This window comes from Trematomus bernacchii, unplaced genomic scaffold (genome assembly GCF_902827165.1).
Source record: "Trematomus bernacchii unplaced genomic scaffold, fTreBer1.1, whole genome shotgun sequence".
Lineage (NCBI taxonomy): Eukaryota > Metazoa > Chordata > Actinopteri > Perciformes > Nototheniidae > Trematomus > Trematomus bernacchii.
Window position 1 is genome coordinate 1,858,708 of NW_022987942.1, and position 17,093 is coordinate 1,875,800.

General features: G+C 40.7%; 1 protein-coding gene across 1 annotated transcript; it reads left to right on the forward strand.

Annotated features, from left to right (window-relative positions):
* The first annotated feature begins 2,889 nt into the window (after window positions 1-2,889).
* LOC117470766 (syntaxin-12-like) lies at window positions 2,890-15,389 on the forward strand. Its single transcript, XM_034115638.1, has 10 exons — window positions 2,890-2,994; window positions 7,050-7,184; window positions 8,069-8,138; window positions 8,226-8,325; window positions 10,724-10,861; window positions 10,982-11,025; window positions 12,157-12,262; window positions 12,362-12,434; window positions 12,528-12,610; window positions 14,894-15,389. The coding sequence occupies exons 2-10, from the start codon at window positions 7,085-7,087 to the stop codon at window positions 14,984-14,986; spliced, it is 807 nt and encodes a 268-aa protein (XP_033971529.1). The 5' UTR covers window positions 2,890-2,994; window positions 7,050-7,084; the 3' UTR covers window positions 14,987-15,389.
* The last annotated feature ends 1,704 nt before the right edge of the window (window positions 15,390-17,093 follow it).

A 17,093-nucleotide genomic window follows, 5' to 3' on the forward strand; every position in this document is an offset into this window, starting at 1 on the left:
CAGTCTCACCTCCTATAGAGAGCGCTGTGCCAGGTGATGCAGCAGCCACTAACCAACCCCTCAACCTGTTAGCAATGCACTTTGGATTTAATACAATAAATCCGACTCTTTTTCTTCACCCCTCTGAGCAGCTCTACACCTCACTACATTAGTGAGGTGTCAGAGCAAAGAGACTTCCAGGTTGTCCAGTTCCATGGTGCAGCTGGGTGTTTGGTGCCTTGCTCAAGGACAACTGAGCAGTGTCCAGGAGGTGGAGTGGCCCTTCAGTTTCCAAGCCAAGCCTTACAGACTGAGTTACTGCCGCCCCATCCATGTTCCTTAAACATCATTAATTAATTAAGAGAATGACATTTGTTTTATTAACACCATCATGTTGGGTCGGTGAGTAACAGGGACATGTCTGTATTTGGGCTGTTCATATAATGTTGCAGCTGATCACTTTATTGAGTGTCTTTTAAATCTCTCCCTGAGAAACAGCTGGAGTGTGTGTTGCTGAGTCTCTGTGTGCCTGTCAGTCTGTAACATACTGTTTGTGAACGCCCCTCATCTCTTTCCCAGGATCTCATCTGCACCTTGACTTCATTATACTGCAGCCAGGGGACACTAACTCTATGTAGACCAGATGTGTGTACACAAGCACATTTAAATATGCTGTAGACTACATACTATACATACATACATACATACACCATAATTTCAACAAATTGCATATCAGTTTTTAATTTTAAACATCAAATGAAAAGTGAAATTGCTTTGCAAAACTTTTTACATAATCTCATATTGAAAGCAGCTTATGTTTTTATCATCAGGATCTACCAATATCTCACCAATACTGATTTATGATACTATACCTTCAGAATCACTCTATACATGCTGACATTGACTCTGAAACTTAACCAACTTTATTACTTTCCTGTCATGTTTCATTAGGATTACTTTTTTATTTGCTTGTTCATTGTTTGTGAACATTGTTTGTTCGGTGTATTATACATACTGTATACAAACAGCAAATGAAGTTGTTACTGTTGCATTTCGAGCTCGTGCCATTGGTTGTTTATGATTACAGGAAGTATGAATATTAAAATAAATATGATTTGCGTACATGTGCGACAGGAAGCACTGCCACTAAGTCAGCACTGAATAACCACAGAATATAGATATAAAATAGATAATATATCTGTTGTTACAGCAACCATGTAACAACTCAATAAAAGGTACAACAGACGATAATGAAACGTCCCACATGATACCAAAAGCCCCCACTGAGCTGCACTACAGAGAGCTTCAGGCACAGCAGTGGAACACGGCACACTCCCCCCCTCTACTGGAGGCACTGCAGCAACACCGTCTGTCAGACAAAAGAAGGGGAAAAAAATCACACAGCTAGAATATTTGAGCAATATTTCTATACTGTATGCATATTTTACCAGAGGTGGGAGAAGTACTCAGATCATGTACTTAAGTAAGTACCAGAGTGTAGGGATACTCTGTTCCAACTAAAAGTCCTGCATTCAAGGTTCAAGGTTCTTTATTTAGTCATACATTCAAATGTTACTCAAGTAAACGTACCAAAGTATATGCATCTAAATAAACGTTCAGTATAGTACCTAAAGTAAAAGTACTCATTCTGCAGATTGGTCCATTTCAGAATACTATATATGATATGTTTTATAATGATTGATCATTAAAGTGTTCTCAAAGATGGTAAAGGTGCAGCTAGTTTGAATGACTTTGTATACTGCAGGGTAGCTTGTGAATTTACTCCAGGTGGAACTAAAGTCTGATTTAAGAGTTGATTATATTTTCAAATCATTCATCCAGTAAAGTAACTAAAGGTATTAAATAAATGTGGTGGAGTAAAATTACACGATTAACCTCTGAACTGTAGTGGGGTAGAAGTACAAAGAAGCATAACATGGAAATACTCAAGTAAAGTAGGCCTACAAGTCTTTAAAAATGTTACTTGAGTAAATGCACTTAGTTTCTTTACACCACTGTTTTTTACCTTTTCAGAGTTATTTAAGATGCATTATATACCTTGCCCAGTATAAAATGTATATTGCAAATATCACCATTACAACAAAGGTCACGAATGTATTCCCCTACCCTTTCACTACAACTGGGACTGTACATTTGATCAAAATCACACTAAAATACAAGCAGGAAAAAGCTTAAGAGACTGTGAGTGGAAATACGCAGTCTGTGTTTGATGTTCTACAGACTGTGCTTTCTGTGTGAAGAAGAGAAGAACATTCAAAGATAAGTGGATGCTTTAGAAGTTGTGATCACTGCATTACCTCATTTGCCTCTCTGTAATTGCTGCTTGAATTGAACTTCACATTGTCCAATAAAACAGTGCACACTCACTCAACAGTCAAAGATCACCAATCACAAAATTGTGAAATTTATTTTTAAAACATTAAATTATATCATAGCACGTGGATTCATATAATTATAATTCTTTTTTCCATGGAGCTATATTGATTTAAGTCAGCTGTCACATGCAGAGCTGCCCGGGCTGCATTCAGGTTTATTATTAGAGTCAGTCTGAGAGTCATGGGACAGGCACGGGATTACTCCAGCAGATCACTTAACCCTAACCCTTAGTCAACGTTGAATAATGTAATTTTAGCTTCCAGTGCAGACTAGATGTTTACAAATCACAGTGGGAGAAACCGGAGATGCACAAGAAACATATCGTTTTCAAGTCCTAACAAAACTGTATGTTTCAAAGTATGCTAGAATGGCAGTTAAAACACTTCTAGAAACTATGTTCTAGCAGTAAATATAATGTGACAGTTAACAGCAAGTTGTTACTCACTGAAGACTTGAGTTAACCACCTTTGCTACTGTCAGTGAACGCAGCATCACAGCAATGTTGGATCAGAGCTCTGTACGCGTGACGTCACAGGCTGGGTCTGCTAATTCTGATTTAGAAATATAAATCTGAGACATTTGGACAACCGACACTGCCAACGTCTGCTTCACTGCCAGGTAAAACATGTACTGTAAACATTCTACATTTGTTTTAACAGGAATGTTTAAAAGCTGATGTGTACAACACTGTAAGTAACATATCTAGGTTACATTTGATGCACGTGACATATTGTTGTTACCACTGAATGACGACTGTCGATATAAGGTTAGTTTTATGCTAGAGTAAAATGCTTTGTTAACAGCAGTAGGGACGGTTTAATATGGTGTCAGTCGGCTATAGTCCGTTTGGCTGTGTTTATTTTCGTTCTAGAATTATCTGGCACAATCCACGCGATGATTTGGGTTTGGCTCGCGCGCGCCTCTGTTATTCTTTAGATATCGGCACGCAGCCTCTTTACTGTACTCAGTGAGGAAGATGAGGGCAGGTCATCTCCTCCGTTACATGCTGTTGTTTTGGCTCTGTTCTCTCCATTCTGTTAGATGACACACTATATCACGATTACTTCATACTTTGGGCAGCCCACATAGGCAATGGTGGAATAAATACTCGTTTTCTTACTCAAGTAAGAGTAGCAATAGTAACTTGTGAAAATACTCAAAGAAAAATCATTAGCCCCTGCTAGACCACCACACACACAACAACACAGACTATAACAGCACTGTAGTGCAATATATACTATGCTACACTGTTTTTACTGACTTTTTTTCACTGTAACAACAATGTACTATTTCAATATTTACTATTTTCAATATATGTTGCTATTTACTATTGTTATCTGAGAGGTACTGTACGTCATTACTTTATATTTGTTCCACTTTTTTTATAATGCTGCCACTTGTCTTTTCTACCTAGATTGTGTACTAATTTGATAATTTGTATTATGTGTATGTGTTCTTGCCACTTTACTATTACAGTACTGTTGTATTTGTGTCCTTATTTGGGCTCTTTGCTGTAACAATGATAATGACGGATAAAGGAATTCTGATTGTGAAAGTACAAAAGTGTCAAAGTGTATTTAAAGAACCAAAAATAAAAGTACTCATGATGACCCTTTTCAGAATCATTTATATTACATGACTGGATTGTGATTATTGATGTGTATCACAGCTGACATTAAATTACAATGTTTATTTATATGTTAATTAGGGTCTGAGACCATAGGTCGGCGAAGACCCTATTGAAATCGGTCGCGCAGCGACCGATAAACCTGCGAAAAACACATGAAAACAGGGAAAACGACCGGCAAAAGCACAGAAAAGGTTCGGAAATAGTGACGGCAGATAGTCCGCGCGAGCCCAGTCACGTGGGCGAAGCCCACGTGATTGCAACTCGCATAATTAATATCGTTACGATCAATTTAGTCGCTCGCGAAGCGAGCGATAACCATGCAAAACCCACTAAAAACAGGGAAAAAGATGGGTAAAAGCCCATTAAAAGTGGCCTAAATCATGACAGTAGGTAGGCCAACGGCCTACAGTGACGTGGGCGTAGCCCACGTCACTGTAAACGAGCACATTATTGATATTGGTCCGATTATTATTATTATTATTATTCTGATTATTATTTTAATACATTGAGCGCACTTTTGAGCCCCGCCACATAAGTGAAAACTCACCAAAATTTGCACACGCGTCAGAAGTGCGCAAAATTGCGATGTGTAATTGGTCCCGGAACTTTACGTCAAAAATTGCGTAGGCCACGCCCACTTCCGTTTTTAACGTTAACTCCCCCTACTTTAACTTTCACGTAAATGAACGAAACTCGCTACGCATATCTAAGGTGCGGAGACAAACAAAAAAGCCTCTTGGAGGGGTATAAAATAACGTACAGGAAGTCAATGGACACGGTCCCATCGTCCCCCAATCTTCACTTTTATATTACTGATCCATGACTGAACAGCTCTACGCGAAATCTGAGATCTCACCGTATGCCGTTTCCATGGCAACGCATTCCTCGCCGTAAAACACGGTGTCGCTGTAAATCCAATCGACACGGTCCCATCGTCCCACAATCTTCACTTTTATATCACTGGTCCATGACTCAACAGCTGTACGCGAAATTTGAGATCTCACCGTATGCCGTTTCCATGGCAACGCATTCCTCGCCATAAAACACGGTGTCGCTGTAAATCCAATCGACACGGTCCCATCGTCCCCCAATCTTCACTTTTATATTACTGATCCATGACTGAACAGCTCTACGCGAAATCTGAGATCTCACCGCATGCCGTTTCCATGGCAACGCATTCCTCGCCGTAAAACACGGTGTCGCTGTAAATCCAATCGACACGGTCCCATCGTCCCACAATCTTCACTTTTATATCACTGGTCCATGACTCAACAGCTGTACGCGAAATTTGAGATCTCACCGTATGCCGTTTCCATGGCAACGCATTCCTCGCCATAAAACACGGTGTCGCTGTAAATCCAATCGACACGGTCCCATCGTCCCCCAATCTTCACTTTTATATTACTGATCCATGACTGAACAGCTCTACGCGAAATCTGAGATCTCACCGCATGCCGTTTCCATGGCAACGCATTCCTCGCCGTAAAACACGGTGTCGCTGTAAATCCAATCGACACGGTCCCATCGTCCCACAATCTTCACTTTTATATCACTGGTCCATGACTCAACAGCTGTACGCAAAATTTGAGATCTCACCGTATGCCGTTTCCATGGCAACGCATTCCTCGCCATAAAACACGGTGTCGCTGTAAATCCAATCGACACGGTCCCATCGTCCCCCAATCTTCACTTTTATATTACTGATCCATGACTGAACAGCTCTACGCGAAATCTGAGATCTCACCGCATGCCGTTTCCATGGCAACGCATTCCTCGCCATAAAACACGGTGTCGCTGTAAATCCAATCGACACGGTCCCATCGTCCCACAATCTTCACTTTTAAATCACTGGTCCATGACTCAACAGCTCTACCCGAAATCTGAGATCTCACCGTATGCCGTTTCCATAGCAACGCATCCCACGCCGTAAAACACGATGTTGTCTTAATTCAATGGAAAAGGTTCAAAACGGCACCAGACTTCAGATGACAGTTAATGGTCCGGCCCTCAACAGCACTATGCCAATTATGGGATGTCATCATGTGCCGTTGCCATGGCAGTAGATCACTCGCCATCAAACACAATGTTTACTGTATAATACTGCTGTAACTCCCATTTACGTTGTCCCATCGGCCTGAAACTTCCCACGTTTGCCAACGGCCGAGTCCGGAAAACTCCTGCATGATACCTCGACGTGCGGACAACAGCCTGCGGAGCGTCGAAGACCCGCTCAACGCTGCTTGCAGCTTTAATTTGTATTATTATTGTATTAGCCAAAACTATAAAGTAACTAGTAACTTATTGACTTCCAAAATGTAATGCAGTGGAAGTATAAAAAAGGAAAAAACGTTTATACTCAAGTACAGTACAAGTACCTCAACATTGTACTTATGTACAGTTCTTGAGTAAAAGTACATTATTACATCCCACCAGTGCATTTATCATCTTTAGAGGCTATGTAATGGTAAAGGATTACAGATTAAAAGATAACTTTGAGGATGGAAGTTGGCATCAAATTTCATTTCAAATTTAAGATTTAAAATCAGATTTGGAATGACTGACTGTACTCGTGTATTTAGCTTAAGGTCCATTTTCACTACTTCACTTGAGCATACACTATGGCATGCCATTTTATATCATAAATAAATCATATATACATCTCAGAGAAATAATCAAATATGAACTTTTGCATTTTACTTCTCTATTGGAAAAGCTGTCCATATTTGAGAGCAATAGTTATATACAAATTCTAAAGTCTTCAAATTGCTGTTTTTTGATAAGATAAGATAGGACTTTATTTATCCCGATGAAATTGTTGTGCCAGAGTTACAAAAATACAATAACACATATAACACAGCAGCATAATAATAAAACGGTACAGTAACAGTGCAGTAAAAAGAGCAATTAAATAACTACAGGAAACATAGACAGTCACATACTTAACACTATAAGTTGTTTCAATACAAAAACTGAAATTCTCTGAAATGAAATATAATTTGATGAGACTAAGTGTGCTTAATCCTCTCATTGTGTGTGTGTTCAGCTCGTGCTTCTCCTCAGTGACAGTGAGACGTCAGGATGTCCTATATGAGTGCAGACAGCAGCTGGTCCCAGCCCAGGGACTTCAGCAGCCTCATCCACACCTGCAGCTCCAACATTCAGAAGATCAGCAACAACTGTGAGTGAGCACTGTGTCACACGCAGCAGGAACAACCTGTTCCACACCAGATCACTAGAGAACACATTTTATTCAAATGTTAAGGTTTTATTGTAGAATGCACTGAGGCTAATGTGTGGGAAAGGAAAGTCTCACTGTAAGTCCAATACAGTGCAACATACAATATACTTAAGACGCAAAGCAATAGGTAATAAAATAGTGCAATCAAAAATATTGATTCAGTGGTGCAAGTAAAATTCAGAAATAAGTATATTTAAAAAAGAACAAGATAAAAGAGAATGAAGAATTAAAAGCTGTCCAGTAGAATTCATATATTTTAATAATATATAAATATATATATTTTCTTTGGTTCATTTGTTCTGTTTTAATTCAGCAGGCGAACCTATATGTTCATAAAATAGTGTGTGTGAGCTTAACTGTGTGTATTCAACTAAAACGGAGCATTTTCTGTCAGCTCAGATTTGATTTCTGCTTTTTTAAACTGTAGTATGTGCTCATGTGTTTCATTGGGGGTGTATAGACTGCTGCCTGAATATGCTGAATGAAAGGCAGGTTTCCCTATCAATAAAATCATTTTTGATCCTAAATATCTTGGTTTCTTCTTCTCTAAGGTCACATTGTCCTTTCGTCTTACATATTACACTTAACTAAAAAACATCTTATTGATATTTATTTTATTTTGTATTTATTGGCATTGCATTTGATATTGAGGTAATCCAAATGCACCAGTCAGTAATCAGGTTACATTACTTTTATATTGTGATACTTAGATAAGGTTGCTGATAACGTTTTATTTTTACTGGTAACTAGTAGTTGTAAAGGAATACATTTTGTAGTAACCCTCTCCACCCTGTGTGTAATTAAATTGTTCCTTTTCTCCTCAGCTGGTCAGATCAAAAACCTCCTCAACCAACCCGGGCTGAGACAGGAGAGCTCCGAGCTGAAGGAGAAGCTGTGAGTACTGACCTGGGACCAGCAGCACCCTGGGTAATATCTCAGAGTGGAAGGATCTTAATGTTGTGTGTGTGTGTTCCCCTGCAGCCAACAGCTCCAGCACTACACCAACCAGCTGGCTAAAGAAACCAACAGACACCTGAAGGAGCTGGGCTCCCTGCCCCCCCCACTGTCTCCATCAGAACAGGTCAGCCCTCACCAGTGACGTGTGGTGAGGTCAATGGGCACAGAGGCACTGGCTAGTATCAGAGCCACAGTTATAGACATATGAGCCCCATAGAGGAAGCTTGAATTCACCATTCGATTGGGAGGTTACACAATGACTGACCTAATGGTTAGGTGACCGTGTGTTTCATATCTCATATTATAATTATTTAAAACACACACATAGGCCTACAGGTCAGTATTCAATGACGTCTCCCCCTATTTGAAGCAGAGTTCTGCAAATTTGGCTATTTTGAGTATAAAATGATCGCAATCAAACAATTACATTTTGTCATAGATCAGTTGAAAGACGTAATATTTATATGTATATCTTTTTGTACTTTCTGTAAATGCTACTTTCATTGAAGTGGGAGAGGCGGCCTCCCCTGAGCGCACATCTCTGTACCAACTATCGCTATATCAATAAATCATTCAATTTAGATATATCAACATATTGATATGTCAGTAAAATGATAGTAGGGCAATGAATGCCATGATAAGCTTATTCCACGGTCAGATCATTGTTGATGTGTCATCAAAAACCAGAGCTGCGGATAGCTTCAGGATGAGAGGGAAGGAGAAAAGAGAAACTAAATGACACCGCATGTAACCAATAGCATACTAATGATGAAAGTTTGGTCACAGTCCAGAAAAATACAAAAACTAAGAATGAAATAATTTAGCTCGTTAGTAAATTACAACACATGGCGTAACAAATGACTCACCACCACTTTGTAGCAAAAGCATGGTTATTAGAAGCCCACTTTAATAGGGAAAATACAGAAACAAACTTACTGTAGGGTTTTAAGTGAGACCATTACATTATACCACAGGACAGGAGTCTGCAGGGCCCAGCAGAGGGCGATCAAGTTAAAGGAAATATTAACAATCTACAAAAAAAAAGATATTAAAAAGAAATTGACTACTTTAACTGGAGAAATGCCTTGTAAACAAAATGTGATCTTTCAAGATGGTGACTTCTTTTTAAAAGAATATAGTATTTGTGGTGATTTAAATGTATGTAAATATGATAGAATAACATTGCGTCCTCCTTGATGAATGTGGAGAGAATGCTGCTCATACTGACACACTTCAGGATGTGAAGTGAGAGTGGGCTGGACTTTTTTCCTGCATCAAAACCAATCTCTGTCTTTGCCTTCTTATGGTGCTATTCATGTTACAATTACAAACCAATGTATGACAGTACTCTTTTGTTTTTATAAATCTTTTGAGTAGTTTTCGCACAGATAGCGAACAGACATTTTCAAGACATTACATGAAAAATACTGTGTTTTCCTAACATAGATGACAAACAAACACAAACCCCATTACCCCGCAATCTCATTCACACAAACATACAAGGGGGAGGGGGGGGGGACAAGGAAATAAAAACCAAAATAAATAAAGGATGAATATGAAATAGTATTGCAAAGAAAAGGGAGGGGAGGGGGAGGGGGGGTGCTCTGCTGAGAATGAAGTATTGGGTTCTTCATCAATAGTAAGGGTGTCAATTGTTTTGCGGCTATAGATGCCATGTCTTTTGAAGGTATCAAGTTGCGCAGTTGTTCTGTATCGATTAGTAAACGTTTGAAGAGAGTAACGAGGTTTCTCCATGATAAACAAGTTGGAAGCGAGGGAGCGGAGGGAAACACGTCTACTGCTCACTCTTCATTCCGGAAGTCTCCGTATGACAGTACTCTTTATTTATATTATATATGCAGCCGATTCATCTTTGTTTACTAGTTGATCGTGTAGTTCACAGTGTTTTGAACCATCTGCTGATGAGTTACAACTCCTTGGCTGAGACACAGACATCTTTAAAATGATAATGACTTGATAGCAATAATTATAGTGAACATAATAAAAGAAGAAGGTCAAGTTAAATTAAAAGCTATATTCAATGTTTAGGATCCAGGGCATGCTGTGGGATCTTTGGAGCAATCTCAGAGTTGATTTGTTTGTTATCTCTGCTTTATTCTCTATTCATTTTCAAAAACTAAACACATCGGGACATCCATGTTGCCTGCAGTCGAGATATACTTCAAAATAATTACAGTCCTTTGAGACGCTCAAACTCCAAACAGCAGATTCAGACATGTCATCACCAAAGTTTTGACTAAATGTTTTTGGGGAAAAAACAGCAAAAATGAAAATGAGAGATAGGCTGGTGCTTGCCAACTTTAGAATTTGTAGTAAATAACTAAAACCTTGAAACATTTTAAAACATGCAGGGAGCCAGTGGAGGGACTAAATGAAAATGGACTCAGGGCAGGAGTTCTGGTTAACATCATTCAGAGCTTTACATTAGACCTGAACTCTAATGCAAAATGACAGCCTTGACCAAATGTTAAAAAATATTCCTTTCTTTCTTTTTCTTCCAGAGGCAGCAGAAGCTCCAGAGGGAGCGTTTGATGAACGATTTCTCCTCAGCCCTCAACAACTTCCAGGTGGTTCAGCGGAGGGCGGCGGAGACAGAGAAGGAGTCCGTGGCCAGAGCCCGGGCCGGATCCAGAGTCCTGGTGAGTTCTGACTCACTGTGAACAAACAGTTAAAGATGACTCTTAAACACATAGTGTAATATGTATAGGATATAACAGTGATGAACGCTGATGTTTATTATCTTTTGTTACTGTCTACAGGGAGATGGAGGCAATGTGACTGACCAACTGGTTACATATGAAGAGTAAGTGTTTCTAAATATTTTACCTTCAGCTCATTCCAGCCACTATTTCATTTTTTAACACAATGTTGGGGTGAGAAAGCCACAGCAAGCCTGAAATACAGTATGTTGTTCCGCTGTCCTTTGAGTCACTGCACACTGTTTCATCAGTACATGGCTGTTGTTAAAGACAAAAATGAAGCAAACACCTATGGGTGTGTTGGAACCCCGAACAACAACATGATCCCTCTGTATTATCTGTATAATCAATTATAAAAGATCACACTAAGAGATGTATAGTTAACATTGTTACTGCCAATATGATCAGTTTATGGTTTAAATAGCCCTTTGGCTATATACTGGCTAAAAAGTGATATCAATGCTTCCTTTCAGAACCAAATGCTCTTAAAGCAGCCTGTAATGTAGCTCTGGCTGGTTAGGAAGGTAGACAACAGTATGGGGTGACTAGTCCGGACACGGGAGGAAGGGATTTCCTTCTAAGTTTATTATTAACTGACTATAAATACGGATACAAATGCACTGACACTCAGGTATTACAGCACTGTTGAAATGTGTGTGTGATTCTAAGGAAAATAAACAAAGATCTGCATTAACTAACCTTACATCTTACAACTATTATAAGAAAAGCTAATTTTTCACAGATAAAGGCTGTCACTCAATATAAATGTACTATTCAATTACAGAAAATGTGAAGGGGGCGTGGCCTAGCTTCTTCACATTAGGCAAGCCTTTGCACACATTACATGTCACTTGTTAGACACTTTTATCCAAAGCGACTTACATACTCAATACTGTGGGCAATCCACACAGGAGCAATTAGGGGTGAAGTGTCTTGCCCAGGGACACAACGACATGCTGACTGCAGTGGGGTTTAAACCTGTGCTCCCCTGATCCCAACACCAACGCACTGGTCCACTGCGCCACTTAACCCTTCTTTAAACACATGAATGATGAACGGTAAAATACAATGGGCAGGAAAACTTTTTAGGTATCATCTTTTTCTCTTCCCATGTTAGGGATATGTACATATTGCCAAGTAAAGTAGTCTAAGGGAAAGTCTGAAGAGTTTGACATAACATAACAGAATGTCACAAATGTCTGTATCTCTGTGAAATAAAGTGTGTGTTATTGCAGTGAGGATGAGTGGGGTGAGAGCCAGACACAGACTGAGGAGCCCCCGGTCACTGAGGAGAACCTGGAGACCATCAGGGAGAGAGAGACCAACATCAGACAGCTGGAGGTACAGTACACCCCCCCCCCCCCCACCCCACCCCTCAGAGGCAGGGACTCTGTAGCTCTCTCCCCCAGCAGCTAACACCCCCTCCCCCTGTCTCCTCAGGCCAACATCAAGGACGTGAACCAGATCTTCAAGGACCTGGCTGTGATGATCCACGATCAGGGGGAGATGATCGGTGAGTCAGAAGAAACAGAGTTGATGCTTCACACATGTGATTTGAATATGCTCATGCGTCGTCGTCCCCCCCCCCCCTGTGTGTGATGAACAGACACCATAGAGGCCCATGTGGAGAGTGCTGAGGTTCATGTAGACAGGGGGACCGTCCAGCTGCAGAAGGCCTCCTATTACAAGGTGAGAGAGCAGAGTCATTCAGTGTTGCATGTACATGTATATATGGAGACATTCCATTCAAATACCAAACTAACAAAACATTGTGAATCTTACAAGTATTGTGGGTCTAACACAACCTCATATCGCTGAATAAAAATTGCTGCTTACATTTTTTTTCTCCACAACTTCTTTGAAAGACTGTAGTTCATATCCTGACAACAAAGACATCATTATCATATTTGATAAGGGATTATGGTAAAACTTCTTTAAGCTGCCTAATTGCTCTTCGAGATGCCTCAAAACATGAATTTGTTTAAGTGAAGGTCGATGATAGAGAAGCAGTGTTAGTATAATCACGTGTAACAGATGTTTATTACAAAAAACGGTATGTTTTTGTGAGTTTTTATTTTTTTGTTCTGTGATTAAAGAGAGAATTTTGAGATTCTGCTTTTTTTTTATCGGAGTACTGGCATCATTCACAGAATTGTCTATTTAATCACATCATTCAAAGTTTTTTCTCAGAATTATGAAAATAAAATAGCTTTTGTTCATGTGGCTCTAATCCTCTTTTGTAGTTTATAAAGTTACTGTTGTTGAAGAAAAATTGGTACTGGTTGAAGCTAGCAGGTTATTAATATTGTCTCTTTATAATTGTATCACTAAAGAAGCTCATGTACCCCTTTCACACCAACGGTGTTTCAGGGCCGGTTCGGTGCTGGAGCTTGAAAAGCACCGGGTTTTCCTGTTCACACCGCAGCGGAGCAGCGTCATAGCTCCGGAATCCGGTTCGTTTCGAGCACCAAAAAGTTGTCCGTCTAGAAGCAAGAACCGCATACGTCACGCTTACGTCGGAGGGGGGCGAGATTAACCTGAGCTAACACTTAAGGCGAGTAGGGCAAATAAAAGTTGTAACAAGCAGTAGTGCTGAGCAAAGTGACTAGAACGCAACCACACACTTGTTAAAAAAAACACACTTTATAAAGTCAGGCAACACTAACCAGGCTTCGTGTGATTCTGTTTATTTGTACCTTACTTTGACCATCCGTTCGCTGTTATTGATCATTGTGGAGAGCAGGCAGACGTTTTGTTTGTTATTATAGCAGCTATCGGATGGAATCAATACATGGGCTGCACAGGTTGTCATGTCCGACTATCACAAGTAGAATCATAATGAAAAATACGTCGGTAAAATGTGCCTGTAGAAAACTGCTTAGCAAGTAGTCAGTTTAGCTTCGGTTGCTATGCTAACATCACCCATGTTATACCAGAGAAACTTTCATAACAGCGTTGTGATGCCAAACAGCGTCAATTCAGACTGACACCAAACAGCGTCAATTCAGACTGACACACATTCACTTAAGGGGAACTGGGGATATGTATGTGTGACAGTCAGACAGTGAATACTTTAGAGCCGTGTGAGCTAACCCGGAGCTAACGGGAGAATACACTCGTGGAAGAGCAGCCGGCCAGCACTGCAGCGGTCGGTAAATGCCGCTGAAACACATTAATAAACAATGAACCACGGCACTCTGGAGAAAAGTATAAGGTTGGAGAAGTCGTTATTTAATTTAATCTGGCTTCGTATGATTAAAAGCAACGCAGTCCCCGGCCCGTTGTTATTGTGAGGTGAGCTCCGGCGTTGGGGAGAAACTCAGCGACGTAAACTGTGACGTCATGACGCAGCAGCGGCAGCACCAGTCGGGCTCTGAGCGGTGTGAAAAGAGCCGGCGCTAAACCGAAGAACCGGTTCTGAACCAGAAAAGCTCTAGCACGGAGCTTGAACCGGAGTTGCGTTGGTGTGAAAGGGGCATAAGTGTCATTACTTCTGAGAAATATAGAAATAGAAGGCTCAAAAGAGCTGTGTCTCTGTCAGTGCTCTGGAGTTCCCATGTTCTTCTCTAATAAGGAGTAATACAATGCTGTAAGAAAACATGGCATAACAGATAGCCTTCTCATATATTGTTATATTATATTACAAGACTAAACAAGGTTCTTTCAGCTTGATGGAATGCCATTTCCTTTCACAATGTTTGCCTTAGTTCTCAGGTTTCTTTGTTTTATTATCTATTCTTTAGAGGTCTAGTTCCATATGCAGTGAGCTTACAGCACTGACACAGGAAGTATTAAGAGAAGGAGTAACACAGTTTTGGTTTGGATCTTTCATGTGGTAAGTTGACAGTAAGATCAGGAGAATCATCTAGAGTTATTGATTCATGCTGTTTACTAGAATGAATACATTTACTATGATGTCCTGTCACTTGTTCTGAATCTGATGACACTAACATGGCCCCTTGTTGTGTGCAGAGGAAGTCCCGTAAGAGGATGTGCATTCTGACCATGGTGCTGTCGCTGGTGCTCATCATCTTCATCATCATCATCTGGCAGGCACTCAAATAAGGAGACACACCTTCAGAGGACCTCCAGTGTGTGTATGACCGAGAGACAGTGAGAGAGCGCTGTATGTGTGTACATTAGTTTAAATATCCCAACACACTAAAAGCTAAATGTTGCCCCTTTATTCAGCCACTGTGTGACTGAATGTGGATGTATTTCTTTGTTTTTTATGTTTTGGGTATTTTTAGGCTAACAGCACACCAAATCTACCAATATTTTGTGATATATTCATAAAAATATGTATTTCCTATACTTAAATTGACAAGTTTGAAGTGTTTTGGGACACTAAAACGCCAATGTAACCATCACATGTATGACTACTATTATTTATAACACCAACTTGTGTGTGTGTGTGTGTGTGTGTGTGTGTGTGTGTGTGTGTGTGTGTGTGTGTGTGTGTGTGTGTGTGTGTGTGTGTGTGTGTGTGTGTGTGTGTGTGTGTGTGTGTGTGTGTGTGTGTGTGTGTGTGTGTGTGACAAATAAATCCTACATTCCAACACCTAAAAAGTAAATTTCCTTCAGTGTAAAATGTATCGCTACTGTAGGACGGTGTCAAATGCAATCTTTTTTACAGTATGTGACCCTGTGTTGTTAAATATGAAGTGTATTTGCAGTATAAGGAGTGTGTTACTCATGAGAATGTAAAAGGAAATATCAAGTGTTTTAGCTGGCAGAATGTCTGTCATGAGAGAACACTTTGTTTCGCTGTATGTGCCCAGCTGAGAGATTTGAATACAGTTCCACCTGATGAAGTACAGTGTGTCATGTCTCATTTTGTCCACCAGAGGCACCAACTAACCTGATGTTATGCCCTATTAGTTTCCAGCACACTCAACCCCCTGCCTGAAACGCCTCAATTGGACTCCTTTTTCACTCTCGTAACATAGTGACATCCCTATGTAACACAGACCCGGCGCCAGAACAAATCTACAGAGGGCATATGATTTTCATGGGAGGGCACACAAAACCGTCATGTGCCGCGGCCAGTGGCGGTGCCAGAGATTTTCTTTTGGGAGTGCTGTGGGGTAGCTTGACGTTTCATATAGAGGGTGCTCAAACATGTAGGGTTTCCCATTAATGTACCGGCGCTACAGTGGAATGTTCTACTGCAACAATCCCCATAAGCACATACACAGTGTACCCGCGACTGTTACAATGAAGGCTCGATAATCAGCTCACGGCATATAGGTGTAAGCAGGGGTAAAGTGCTATTTTTTTTAAGTGGGGGGTGGACCTAACATCCTCTAGGGGGGTCCGGGGGCAAGCTCCCCCGGGAAGATTATTTTAATATAGAAGTTAAAAGCATCAATCTGGTGCACTTTGAGAGCAAAATGAAGAGATCTATGAAAAAAAAACGTGTTTATTGGGGGAGGGCAGGAATGTCAAATGGGAGGGCCTGGCCCCACGGCGCCAGGTCTGTGTAACACTCTTGCTTCTATTGGCTAGCTCCAACACAATCTGCGTGATATACTAAGGGGCGGGACATCTCTAAGCAGTTGACCGGCGCGGGACCCTCGCTTGGTCTTCCTCCTGCGTCTCTCAGGTAGGACAGCAACAGGTAGCCATGGTGAATCTCCATTGTCTGTCGGTGGGTTATTGTCCACGAAGTTTCTGATGTGAAGAAGTTCCTCTCTGCTATATTGTATAGCAGAGTTGGTGCGGTCGGCTTGCATGTTGCGAACCATGTTAAAAGCAAAACGGCAAAAAGTAAATAAACACGCACAAAATACGAAAAAGGGCAAAGTTGGAGAGGAGCCAAACGACAATGCGGCCATCTTCACCGGCGCATCATGTATCATGATGCAGAATAGAATAATCAACAAGATGACAGAGTGTGGGATGTAATGAAGATAACATTGGGGTTGTCGTGGTTACACGCCGTCTTATGGCAGTGAAGGAGCACTCTACACCTCCCTGAAAGGTCCTCAGGTCTGAGAGGTTTCGCTGCACCCCCGCTGCCATGACTCAGCACTCCAAACAGCATGAGCGCGCTCACACTTTATAAGACGAGCTGACACATCAATCAACAAGTTAGAGGACTTCATTTAGTTAATCATTTCTAAAAACTAGTATGAGAATGTTTTTGGTATAGAACAAAGTATTGGACAAA